The sequence below is a fragment of the Platalea leucorodia genome (assembly GCF_965183815.1).
Source record: "Platalea leucorodia genome assembly, chromosome: 2".
NCBI classification, from domain to species: Eukaryota; Metazoa; Chordata; class Aves; order Pelecaniformes; family Threskiornithidae; genus Platalea; species Platalea leucorodia.
This window is the reverse complement of record NC_138824.1, coordinates 19,502,663-19,517,029: the sequence shown is the minus strand read 5'-3', so window position 1 is coordinate 19,517,029 and position 14,367 is coordinate 19,502,663. Positions and strand designations below refer to the sequence as shown.

Genomic DNA, 14,367 nt, shown 5'->3' with positions numbered 1-14,367 from the left:
CATTGGCAAAATGCTGTATGCTTTCCCAGACAGAGTCCCTTGAAAGTAAACTTGGATCACCCCTGGATATTAACACTTGCAAGCCTGCCTTCTTCCATCAAAGGAAAGTCAGCAGATTTTGGCTTGCCCTTTGGCAAGCTAGTAAGGATTTGTGTTGGGGAGTGTTATCACTTCTGTTCTGAAAAACAAAGCCAGAGCTCCTGCCCTGAGGAGCTTACAGTTTCTGAGTGGATTCCACTTATAAATACTATTAACTTGTATTAAAGCACGTATTAACTTGTATCAAAGGACACAAGTGTGAAGTCAAAAAGAGTAACACAAGTCAATAAAAATTCTAAACACTAAGGAGAATACCAGATATTTCCCATACTTTCCTTCTTATAATAATTCCTACATTATGTAGTTACAAAGGTTCAGAAGAGTGCTAGAAGAGTGGTTTACAATAAAATATGTAAGAGTTTTTACTTGTCAGATGGGGTTATACAATTTTTTTTATACAGTTATTGTGGTCTTCACTTTTTCCACTTAAAGTAATCTACATATTTAAAGATAAAACTGAGCATTACCTCTGAAAGTCTGACCTATGACATATCAACTATTATCATCTATCCCACCCACATTCAAGATCTGCTGGATTTTGCTGGAGTTCCCTTATCCTTTCACTGAACTGCAATCTGACAATATCATGTTAGCTTTAGTAGGAAAAGAACACAGAAGCAAATATGGAGCAAAGAGTACCTGGTTTGCTACTACCAGGTAGTAAAAATTTGGCAATAAAGCAAAAAAAGGCTGGATAAGATTGGGCTTCACAATGAAGCCATGCTGCAGAGGAACAATTTCATGCATATACTGCCTTCTATTCAATTGTGATTGAGTAAGCAACTGCATACTAGTGGAAGAGCAAAGACCAACACCACCACAAAAACTGTCAAAGGTGACTTCGCAGAGGTTCTCTAGAAATCAAATACACTAAACAAACTATTTTAAGTAATCCCAAAAGCTAGAAATAAGGTATTTCCCTTATCATTCAAAAATAAAGCCTTTTCATTTAGGGCAGTTTTATATGTAGCCTCTTACAATACACAGATAAATATCTCCAAAGTTGCAAGAGAGAGAGATTTAGCCATGAATTTTCAAGATTTCAGTCAGAAATAAAAAGATTAATCTAATCTTCATCTTTATACAGCTAGCTGAATACAGTAGTCACCAGATTACTTATAAAACAAGTTTATAAACACGTACAAGCCAACAAAAAGAGTACAGAGTGCTTTTAACTAGCTCTGCAGAGGCAAGGGTTGAGAGAATTCGAGCTTTTATGTGTATTTAAAAAACACCAAAATATGTTAAATCTAGGTTTTCAGCATACCGAGAAGGTATGAATAGACAGGATATCAATACTTTCTATAGCTTATTTTTACTGAGTCTCAAGGGGCAGGGCGGGGGGGGGTTATACTCAGATCAGTAGCTTACGTCTGAATACAAGCCATTAATCCACCACACTGCATACTGAAGTAAAACTTTTTAATTAGTTTAAATCTGTGATTGAGCAAAGACGACCCTCTCCAAAATATACATTAATGAAGGCAGTCTTTACTGCAAGCCTTCTTTATTTCAGCAAGAATTCATCATTTAACCAGTATCAATGCAGGGTGTACTGGATTGAGACTTTACTGAAAAAATATGAAAAAGTGCAAGTATCTCACTAATCAGGACACTGAAAGAAAAAGATAGGACAGGTAGTTTGTACACCTAACACTACAATAGTACAATTATGGAAAACTTCTCTTTGGCAATTTTGAGTTTGGGAAATAAGGAAAAATAACAAGTCAAACCTAACCAATAATTTAGAATAAGCCACTTCTAGGTATGCTTGTCACTCCCTCTGTACTGCCCACTTTAAGGTATCTTCAGCTTCAAAAGTTGCCATAGTTGCCCCTAACTATGGGGAAAGTCTAAGGCTTCTCCTCTCCCCACACTGCCAACAGTGGAAGAGCTCCCAAATTTTTTCCAGCTTCTTGCAAGTATCAGCTTCTCCTTTTAAAGCCTCTTGATATATATCTTCATCTATCAAAATGAATGCTTTCTATACAACACAAGGTCCCCTTAAAGGACTTCAGATATAAAAAAATATATCTTGTCACAGGATATATTATAACTTGGACACCTTGTTCCTTTAAAAAAACAAAACAAAAAAAAAAAACACCACAAAAAACAAAAAACACCCCAACAACCCCCAAAAAACCCACACAGTAATTTTTAGTGTATTTGCTTTCATGGAAACAATCTGCCATACTCTGAATTCAAAAGCTGGTAGACTTTTTGTTTTGTTATAGCAGACACATTGAATTCGATATTTCCAAACAACATTGAAGTGACACCATATAAAGTATTTGTTCGATTTTATATCATTAACGGAGTAATTCTCATACATGCATGAGAAACTCAAGTATTACTGGATTTAGTTGCTAATATGAAACAAAATTTAAAAATCTCTTACTTTCTGCACATAACACAAAGTTTCTTTGGAGTGGGTTTGTGTGAGAATGATGAGAGGCAGGTAGTAGAGCAAAAAAGGTGAGCTGATCCTTTTCGCTGATATGCAGTCTGTCCCTTTTGTAAAGGCTTTTTGCAGTTTGCACATGTGACTTTAACCTGTTTAGAAGGCTGCTGCTGGGCAGAAGGCTGGAAAATCTGTTTAGGAAGTGATGCTACAGGTGACAAGGAATCCACACCTGGTTGCTTCTGATTCCTAGGGAAGGAAGCTGACTGGGATATCCAAGAATCTTCAAGACAAAAACAAACAAACATAAAAGTGAACAGGCATGTACATATATATAGAATAATACTCAGACATATGATCCTAAAATAATTTTTCTGTTGGAACTGAAAATTAACAGAAGAAAGATGGTATTTTAGAAATTCAAGTTTAAAGTAAAATTCTGTTTGATGGTACCATTCTCCATTGTTACAAAGCTTCAGAACATGAACAAATTTCAGGATGGTCCCATCCTACATCTAGTGACAAGTTTTGCAGACCTCAATTCACTTGCACAGGGTTTGCAAACTGGCAATTTTATCTCCAGACAAAACAAAACTGCAATTTAAAAAAAAAAAAGAAGAAAAAAACAACAGAGAACATGGAATTTCTAAACTAAGGTTTGAGACATAAACTCCGCAAATTTGTAAGATCATGACTATTTTGTTGTAAGGCTTTAACAAGCATCTGTGAAAGTTCACAAGTCCAGCCTCAGTGATAAACCCTGGGGCTGGGGTTCCCCATACTAGCTTCGAGCCCAGCCTGCAGCCAGAGAACCATACTGCAGAGAGTGAAGCACAGTGGCTCCACATCTGGGATCTGCATCTACATCACCGATTCCTGTAAGAGTTCCTGTTTTTCTCAATAACCTTTTCAATGCAATGAATACCATTTAATGGGCAAACTGGCAAAGTCATGAGAGTTCCAAGTCTTCCTCAGTAGAAATCAATGAACCTAGAAAATAATATTTCATTAAGTTCTGGCAATACACAAATCCATGTCCCTGCGTTCCAGACTCCGCTAGTCTTCCATCTGTATTTTTGGACAACAGAGTATTATGGAATGAAGTCATCTTTACCCAATCTTTTGTAGCACAACATACTACAAAGTAAGCTGCATAACAAGAACTTAAGTAAAATGCTTTATCCAACAGAAATAAGTCTAGAAAGATCACATGCTTCTGTTAAATTACATACTCAGTATCTTGGTTTGGTGCAGAATATCCAGTTGGGGGGGGGGGGGGGGGGGGGGAATCTGCCAATAAAACGTAATTTCTAGGCTTTTCTCTGGAATTTAAGCTTTCATTCTAAATAATATCACCAGAATTTAGAAACATTGAGCTTCTGAAGAATACCAAGAATGATACATTACTTAAGCATGAATTAAAACCTGAATAGCAGCTTCTTTGCATTATAAAAAACATTTACACGCATGTTCTATAGTATGTGTCAGCTATCCCAAATACTGTCACAGCACTTGGGCCTTACCTTTCAAGCTTTTTATTCCCAGCATCTAGAACAGTACTTCACTGTTTCTTGCTGAACAGTAAACACCTGCATAAATATTACTGTATTTGGCAGTACTTGTGCTACTACTTTCAAGTAAAGAATAAACACAGAATTTACTGCAAATAAATAAAAATACTAAGCCTTGAATATCTTACTGCAGTATCTCACTGTATTCCTGGAGTGTTGCTACAACTAGCATTAACAACCAAATATAAGAAAGATTATTTTAAATTCTGTAAATTCAGATAACAAAAACCTTAACCTACAGAATTCAGCAATTGCCCATACCTTATTCTTAAGGGACATTATCTTGGTCCGTAATCATACATTAAATAGAAGGCACCCTTTCCTCACACTATTTTCTAAAGTCCTCTCTTATCCCCCAAGAGGGTTTTATTAACAACTTATTCTGCTGCGTAGTTTTAAAATTAATTTTAGGGACAAAGTTCCAAGAACCCTTGTTACAGCAACAAACATTCCTTAGCAAGTAGAGTATCATTTTCTGGTGTCACTTGGTAGCTGTCAAGGACATCCTATTTCTCAGACATGCAAGACAAGTTGGAAATTTACCCATTGTAATGCTTGAGGGTAAACAGAAGAGCTGGAACAAAGGGGTGAGAGGAAGGTGGAAAGGAAGCAGAACAAAACACATTCCTCTTTAAACCATTAAAGAAGTCAACCTTTGAAGGCATGAGTATCCATACTGACAAACTAAGATACATTACCACAGTGCTTGAAGTTAAAATTCACTTGAGCACCCTCTTCAAACTTTTCTATACTATATCTACTACCTCAGATATATTTATATCCTGGTAGCACCTTAACATCTCAAAATATTTTGAGATTCTCCTCTTTTCTCATAGGCTTCAAGTGGGAGCACATTATATCGCTTATCAGGAATACGTAGCATGTCCAGTAAAGTTACATCCATTTTAAATTCCAGTAGCACTCAACTGCCACTCACAAAAACTTGACTTTGCTAGGTTCATTTGGGTTTCAAACTTTTACCATGACTTCCTAGTATCTCATTAAGATTATTTCAATATTTCCTTAGTATCCTAAGGCTTCAGACAGCCTCCCTTAATTGACATTTTGTTGCATTTCTCCTTCCACAAACATACCACAAGAACATCTAAAGATCTTCTTACCTCTCCTTTTTTGCTTTCACTTCTTCCACATCACACCTTTGTAGACATTAATTTTTAGATTGTGACTTTTCTTCACATCTCACTTTCTAACCACATTGCCTCCTCCACTTTATATTCTCTAAAAAGGATCTGTAAAATCTGTTTTTCATGTCCTTGAACTGAGAAGGTGTATCACACTTCCTTAGTTGACTCCTGGTGAGTTTCCATGCCTCACTGCCCTTATGTTTTCATCCTTCAGGTTCCTAGCTGCAATTCTTTAATGGCCAAGTTTATGAGACTGTACGGTTTCATGTTCAAGTTCTTCTTACTATAATGGCTGTTCAGGGTGTTCCCATTGTTTCGCACTCATTCCTGCTCTAAACTGCTATAAAATTATTCCTTACTCTCATTGGCACCAATACATTTATTTGTGGAGCCATCTTGCAAAAATGGCTCAATGAAATGATGCCTTTTTAAAAAGCTGAAAAAAAACTGTATCAGCACAACTTGGGGCAGAGGTGGGGAAGAAGACAGTAGCAGAGTTTTACAGAGGTATGCAGCTCTTGAAACATTCAGCTACATGTGCATTAATGATCTCGTTCAGATCAGGGCAATTCTGAACTGCATCCTCAATTTACAAGGTGTTGGTTCTGTTTTTGGAACAGTTTTGATGCACAAAAACTAGACTCCATTCAGAGAAACAAAACCTAAGTTCCAGTCCAAAAGCATCTGAAACTCATCTACATGGACTTCTGTTCATCTACCTGGACTTCTCCAAGACCTTTCATATGGTCCCCAACAACATTCTTGCTGCTAAATTCAAGACATATGGATTTGATGGATAAGGAACTGGCTGGATAGTTATGTCCAAAGAATTACCGTTAATGGCTCAATGTCCAAGTGGAAACCAGTAACAAGGTGTGTGTCCCAAGAGTGCATACTGAGGCTGATACTATTTAGTATTTTCATCAACAACACAGACAGTGGTATTAAGCACGCTCTCAGGAAGTTTACAGATAACACCAAGCTGAGTGGTGCAGTTGGTAAGCTAGAGGATGCCATACAGACGGACCTTGATAGGCTTGAGGAATGGGGCCACATGAACCTCAACAAGGCCAAGTGCAAGGTCTTTCACCTGGGTTGGGGCAATCCTCAGTATCAATACAAACTGGGGGATGAAGGGATTGAAAGCAGCCCTGCAGGGGAGGACTTGGGGATACTGATAGGTGAAAAATTGGACACGAGCTGGCAATGTGTGCTTGCAGCCCAGAAAGCCAACCATATCCTGGGCCGCATCAAAAGGAGTGTGGCCAGCAGGTCGAGGAAGGTGATTCTGCACCTCTACTCTGCTCTGGTGAGACCCCACCTGGAGTACTGCGTCCACCTCTGGGGTCCCCAATACAAGACAGACATGGGCCTGCTAGAGCAAGTCCAGCGGAGGGCCACAAAAAATGTCAGAAGGCTGGAACACTGCTCCTGTGAAGAAAGGCAAAGAGATTTGGGGTTGTTCAGCCTGGAGAAGAGAAGGCTCTGGGGAGACCTTATTGTGGCCTTTCAATATATAAATACTGAAATTATATAAATATATATTATATATAAATATATAATTTTTATATATATATAAAAAATATAAGAAACATGGAGAGGTACCTTTTACCACGACCTGTAGTGACAGGGCAAGGGGCCACAGTTTTAAACTGAAAGAGGGCAGATTTAGATTGGACATGAGGAATAAATTTTTTTTACGATGAAGGTGCCAGGACACTGGAACAGGTTGCTCAGAGAAACTGTGGATGCCCCATCACTGGAAGTGATCAAGGTCAGGTTGGATGGGGCTTTGAGCAACCTGATCTACTCAAAGATGTCCCTGCCCTGTCCAACAACTAGATGATCTTCAAAGGTCCCTTCCAAACCAAACCATTCTACCAAATGTACTCCAATGCCTACTGGGGACATTAGATTGTGAATTAATGTGTTGGACAGAAGTTTCTCTGTTATGCACCTAGTGCTTCCCACACCGTGGAGGCACTCAGCTGGGGGGAACAGACTAACACTGATTCAGAAGAAATCTTCCAAACCACATATAGAATAATTTAGGTTGGAAAAGACCCTTAAGATCAGTGAGTCCAACCATTAACCTAATACTGCCAAGTCCACCACTAAACCATGTCCTCAAGCACCACGTCTACGCATCTTTTAAATACCTCCAGGGATGGGGACTCAACCACTTCCCTGGGCAGCCTGGTCCAATGCCTGACTACCCTTTCGGTGAAGAAATTTTTACTAAGATCCAATCTAAATCTCCCCTGACGCAACTTGAGGCCATTTCCTCTCGTCCTATCACTTGTTACTTAGGAGAAGGGACCGACCCCTAGCTCGCTACAGCAGCTCCTCATAAGACTTGTGCTCCAGACCCTTCACCGGCTTTGTTGCTCTTCTCTGGACAAGCTTCAGCACCTCAATGTTTTTCTTGTAGTGAGAGGCCCAAAACTGAACACAGTATTCCAGGTGTGGCCTCACCAGTGCCAAGTGCAGGGGCACTATCACCTCCCTGGTCCTGCTGGCCACACTATTTCTGACACAAATACATATAATGTATTTGCCAGAGCCACATTATCAACAATTTTGGTCTACGGTTTTCCTAACAACATGTAGATGTCGCATGTCCTAATTCCTTTGTCACCGGGGGGGGGGGGGGGGGGGAAGGAAGTATCAGGAAATACATGCTTGCATCTTCAAGGCTTCAAATCCTCTATATAGGAAGCAAACATGAATAACAGGTCTTGTCCAAGATGCAAGCTAGAATGGCTTTAGGTAACAGACCAGTTCTGAGATTTGCAAAACCGCTCTGTAAATTGATATATTAAGTCCTTATGCAAAGTTTTGACATTCAACAAATGCTAACTAGCAAATCCCTAAAGAAGGTTGTGGTATCTGAAAACAAAGTTTGCTATCCAACTTCTTACATCTTATTTCTGAACTATAAGCAGTGTTTTTCAATCCATGATCTTCAAATTATATAAATCAAAGCATTTTTATCATCAGTAGGCTTAAATAGGATTAAATCAGTAGGCAGGAATCTCCACGTCCATTGGAAACATTTTGGAAACCTGGAAATCAGAAGAGATGGAATACCAATGATCCAGAAAAGATGAATCTATCCTTAGCAACCTTAGACTGGAATTCTGTAGAATATATTAAACATATTTAAGACCAAATCATAGAATCCTAGAATACCAGGTTGGAAGGGACCTCAAGGATCATCTGGTCCAACCTTTCTAGCACAATCTAGATGGGATAGCCCAGCACCATGTCCAGCTGAGTCTTTAACATGTTCAGCATAGCAGAGTCAACCACTTCCCTGGGGAGATTATTCCAATGATTGACTGTTCTCATTGTGAAAAATTTACCTCTTGTGTCCAATCGGAATCTCATTGGGAGTAACTTGTACCCATTACCCCTTGTCCTCACTCCTTGTAAAAAGGGAGTCTCCATCTTCTTTGTAGCTCCTCTTTAAGTACTGGTACATGGTGATGAGATCACCTCTAAGCCTCCTTTTCTCAAGGCTGAACAAACCCAGCTCTCTCAGCCTATCCTCATACGGCAGGCTTCCCAGACCCCTGATCATCTTGGTGGCCCTTCTCTGGACCCCCTCCAGCCTGTCCACATCTTTTTTGTATAACGGGAACCAGAACTGTACACAGTATTCCAGGTGTGGCCTGACAAGCGCTGAGTAGAGTGGGATAATGACTTCTTTATCTCTGCTGGTGATACCCTTTTTGATGCAACCCAGCATCCTATTGGCCTCCTTGGCCGCAGCAGCGCACTGCTCACTCATGTTGAGCTTCCTGTCCACCAGGACCCCCAGGTCCCTTTCCATGGAGCTGCTCTCCAGCCAGGTAGATCCCAGTCTGAGCTGCACTCCTGGATTATGTTTTCCCAGGTGCAAGACCTTACACTTGTCTTTTTGTTAAACTTCATAAGGTTCTTGTTAGCCCGCTCTTCCAGCCTATCCAGATCTTCCTGTAGGGTGGCTCTCCCTTCCAGAGTATTACTTCCCCACTTACTTTGGTGTCATCTGCGAACTTCATCAGGCTACACTTGATCCCGTTATCAAGATCACTTATGAAGACATTGAATAGCATTGGGCCCAATATCGATCCCTGGGGGACCCCACTCGTGATGGGTTGCCAGTTTGAAAAAGAGCCATTTACCACCACCCTCTGGGGCAGCCCGTCAGCTAATTCCTCACCCACTGCACAGACCACTTGGCAAGGCCATAACACATCAGCTTCTGCTTCCTGTCATATTATCAAAGTCTCTAACAGGCAGGGTTAACTTCTACTGACAAGATTTTCTAGAAGAAAAGAGGGCAACTTCCAGAGAAAAAGAACAAAATTGAAACTTATATCTTGGAAACCTTTCCTTTACATCTTTGTAAGTACAAAAGCCTGTAAGTGATCCGCACCTACCGTGTTTCAGGATTTGTCTTGTGAAAAAGCCATTTCTACTACAGCTGTCTTCCCTCCTTCCTCCTCTTCTTTCTTCTTCTCAAGTTCTTTTTCTAATTCCTCTCTTGTTTGGTATTTTTCTCCTTCCCTTTTACCTGTGGCAGCCCTTCCTGCTTCCTTTTGAACCTACGGCTCTTATTTTTCACATACAAAGACCACAGACATAAAAAAAATCCTATATATGTACACCTTGAAATACATCTCTCATATCCACTAGTAAACCTATTTTTTCCTCCTTTCTGAGTGAGTCTTTTTCATCAGGGCCCTAAAAGGACTCCCAGCCACTACTCCAGTCTCCCTGTACTCAATCTATTTCAGCACTGCTATGGTACCAGCCTATCAGACTTCATACCGGCAAAATTCTGGTGTCTCTCTGTTAATTACACCAAAAATAAAAGTTCAGTAGTTTAAGGGAAAGCACATGCTGATTTTCTTAAGATGCGCTTTCCCCAAGAAAAACAAAGGCACTACTTTAAGGTAACAAATGCTTTAAGTTCTCATCCACAACTACTTGACCATCTGTGATACCACAATAATCATACCCCATGCCTAAGGGATCAACTAGCAATAGTGGGAACATTGCTTTTAAAAGATGAGGAATTGAATTTCTAAATTATTCAAGTGAGACATCCAGACTATAACAACTTCCCAGCTTCCAACTTCAGAAGTCAAATTTTGAAATCAGTTTCAAGATTAACATAAAAACCCCACAACCTAACATCCTACTTAAAGCTTAGCGTCACACTGCCATTTCCATAATACGTGAAAGGTATTAATACTTTTGCAAAAGTACGTTTGGCAATATATGACCAAATTGAAGAACTGTGCTATTTAAGTATTCCTTGAAAAACAGCTAAAGAAAAAAAATCCATGTTTCAATCAGCATATGAGCAAGTTAAGAAATCATGCATTAGTAAGGGTCCACTGCACCTAGATTCTAACTGTTCTAAATTTTCCTTTTAAAATGACCCTGACTAGTCTGAAGTTAAACCTGTAGCAAAAGCGGTAGTTTGTTTTTTTTCTCCCCACTTCTAGCCTAACAAGGCAGCAGGGCACCAGTATATGTTGGAGCTTGGAAGGTTTTGAATTGCTTATGTGATAGCTTAAATTCTGTAGACTAGCAATTCCAGAAGACCATTCATTGCTGCTCCATCTGGCTTTTAGCAATACCTGTTTACTTGCTAAATCAGGAGACAATATACTGCTATTTACACGGAGATAGAACAAACCAGCCAATTCAAATTAATTAATATTGTATGATATAAATACATATTATCACACGTGACCGAATAGCAATTATAAAGTGTATATAACTTACTGCAGGAATATGCGAGTCCACAAGTAACTTGGACTCCGTTTTGTTAAGTATTATAAATACTGAGAATTGCTCAGTATGCAATGAATTATGACAGCTAGCTACCTACAACTTAAGATCAGACTTCCAAATTCAGGTTTTTTGCATGTCAAATCATATTCAGATGGCAAGGCAACAGATCAACAAAATAATAAAATAACTTTGATGCATTATACTAGTCATAGAACTGCACAAAAAGGTACAAAAGTTACATAGATACACTAACCTTTATCTGTGTCAAATAAAGGGGTACACTTAAGTCATAAAGAAAGCTTTGCTTTAGATACAAATACCTGCATCTCAAGACATCTGAAGGTATCACTAACTGCTAAACTGGGATAGTTTACCTAACACATTACGTTATTGAGCATATTTTATTCCAGAGTCACATATGAGATTGTGATGGGGATGAAGGGAACCAAGATCTTCCATATGAATTAAGCTAAAAAACTAAGCAGTGCCACTGCCAAAAGTATTTCAATAAACATTCTATTATTTATTTTCAGCTTTTAAGGAAATGTTCAGAATTGCAACTTACCAGGATTATGATGAGTCACAGATTCTCCATTTTGAAATACATCTCCAGCCACGTTCATTCTACCAGGATTGAAAGGTCCTACACCAGTCTTGGTCTGTGAAGTCAAAGATGGGGTGTATGTTTGCATATTAACACCAAAATTACTTGACTGCAGTCCGTTAGATACATCTCCCAAGTTGGCATTCTGCAGTGATGTAACATGTGTAATCATTAAGTTCATGTCACGCCCTTCGGCATTTTCTAAATGACCATCACTCACAGAGCTCATAGCACCTGTTTCTAATGTAGTAACATTAGCAATCTGAATTTCAGAGTCTGGTTCTGTGGTTATACCACTATTACCTATTCCTGAATTTACCTTACTTCTCGAAAAACTGGAAGCTGAGAATTCCATATCGTTGGTTCTATTTTTACACTCTGGAAGTTTTCGTTCATTAAAACTGGAAGCATTCTTCTCTTGTCCTTGATTTGTTTCAATGTCTTCTTCATCATCAATAATAATAGTTTCACTTATACTCCCCTTTTGAGAATTTAAGTCTTTTGGAGGAGAAAGCATTTTGCAATCATTCCCTTGAAGTTCTTCATTTCTTGATGATGTAAATGCAGTGTTCCTTTGATCTGCTATCAGTGACGTAGAATTTTGTGGAGGTTGTATAGGTTCAATAAAAACTACATCATCATCATCTTCTATAGGTGAGTTTTGGAATTTATTAGGTCTAGAAACTAAAGAACTTGGTGGACCTCCAAATGTATTTCCTACATTTGCAAGACCTGCTGCCATGGTGGTATTCCCTAGTAGACCAGGAGTGTGTTCAGACAGTTCTAATCCTCCCAGAGGACTCGTGTCCATTCCAGATCTGCTGTTTAAAGAAAAACATAAAGCAAGAAAAAACACACCCAGCTTCAGAGTAAGATATAACTTTCCAATAACAGTTCTTAAAAATAACTACAGAATTAATAGTTCCAGCTTTTACTTTGTTTTCTTCCCCAGATCAGGTACAGAAAAAACAAAGTTTCTCTATGATCTTCTTCGAGTGTCTTAACATTCATTTACTTTCTAATCCTATACTAGCAAAAAAATACCACCATTACCAACATTTCCCACACAATAGCTACACATCATTATGTTTAGCAATACATATATACACAGGAAATACATTCTTTTGATAGTATTTATTACCCAATCCTGATTTCTCAGTCCCTTTCCCACCCACATATGCACACAATGATCCTGTAACACTGTTTTTGCTAGACTGCAAAGCAAGATCAAAAGTTAGACATGCAGAAATAAAATCCGAATTCCTATTAAATTTCATTCCTATTAGAAATGTTAGAGTTTCAATATCAATAAAGTTTACACAATAAAAGACTGAAGCGCATATCCAAATGCCTAGCAAAAAAAAAAAAAAAAAGGGCAACTTCATTTTGCATATTAACAACTTTCACATTTGACTGATTTCCCTCCAACCTCACACTGCCAAAGCTCCTTAGGTGGCCCCAATATAACTGGAACACAGAAGTAAGCAAAAGAGATATGGAACTTCTGCACATGACGAGAACAGACACATTACGGAGCAGTGGAAGGGGCACAGCAACCTCTCATTTCTAGCCACTACCAGAGGGAGCTTATCTGAGGTCCTGACTTAGTAACTCATGTTCCACTGCAGCTTTCAACAACTTTCTCTTTTCTTTTTAACAGCAAGCAATGCTTCTTCAGGCTCCTTCCCAACAGCTACTTTGCCTGCAGGTTTCTGTTTGCTTTTAGTAATTGTTCAGTTCGGGGAATCTGTCATTTATAATTGTCAATTCTACCATGAATTAAAACAATATAAAAGGCAACCTGGATATACGATTTCTGTACCTGTAATTCCAAACCAGTATATAATCAGTGCTAAAGGATCTAAGATCTCTCTAAAAAACACCTGTACTAAAAATCAATAATACTAAAATATAAATATACATTTATATATATTTATATATAAATATAAAAATAATACTAAAAATCAGTACTAAAAATCAATCTGTTAGACATAATTACATGATAATTTGGGTATGTCTTGGGGTATACACTAATGTGTGACATCACTGAGCTTTTGTGAAAGACTAGAAGTAGCTTTCTGTGCATTTTTATAAATCCTTTATAGAGGAATTTAAATAGAGGAAGTAGAAATATCCTGCTCATCAATACTTACCCATCCAGAAATCCACTGCAGTCTGTTTACCTTAATAAGTTGCTCCAAGAGCTTTTCTTTTCTTTGCTGTGGGGAACCTGCTCTTCTTGTATCAACTTGCTGCCCACCGCAAAAGCAGTGTGTTCTGAAACAGGGTTAAAATAAACATTAGATAGCTCAAACACTTTCTTCATCTCAAACCTCTTCTACCAACTATGTTCATTAAACTGACTCCCTTCTAAATTCACAGTGTAAGTTCAAACCTGACTTTTAGCAGTATCATCCTACAACATTAGAGAGAGAATGTCAGTCTATACCATCATTGCCATAGTAAGTAAAGCAGCAATGGTACTGTTTGTTCTAGATTTTCCACTCCATCACATCACATTTCCAGAATCCTTTGTTTGATGCTTTATAGGTAGATGGAAAAAATACCATGTTTGGTAAGAGACAGGCAGACATAACTGCAATTAAGCAATCAAATACTAGAATTAGGAAGTACATCTGTAATAGAATATTAAGGAAATAAACAGTTCAAGTAAACAGAGCTAGAGAAAAGAAACCTTAGCAGTTACATTTCTTTGCTTTTTATTGTGTCAACCTGCAATGCTTGTAGTAGAAT

The 14,367-nt window shown here is 38.5% G+C and overlaps 1 protein-coding gene across 1 annotated transcript in view; it reads right to left on the bottom strand.

The window, feature by feature from the left end:
• ZMYM2 (zinc finger MYM-type containing 2) overlaps window positions 1-14,367 on the bottom strand; it is a 94,113-nt gene that overhangs the window by 59,662 nt on the left and 20,084 nt on the right. Inside the window, exons 3-6 of the mRNA XM_082335608.1 lie at window positions 13,767-13,890; window positions 11,933-12,434; window positions 11,575-11,668; window positions 2,498-2,783 (exon numbers count right to left, since the gene is read on the bottom strand). Coding sequence (XP_082191734.1) covers window positions 2,498-2,783; window positions 11,575-11,668; window positions 11,933-12,424 — 872 coding nt within the window. The 5' untranslated portion in view covers window positions 12,425-12,434; window positions 13,767-13,890. The remainder of the gene's footprint in view (window positions 1-2,497; window positions 2,784-11,574; window positions 11,669-11,932; window positions 12,435-13,766; window positions 13,891-14,367) is intronic.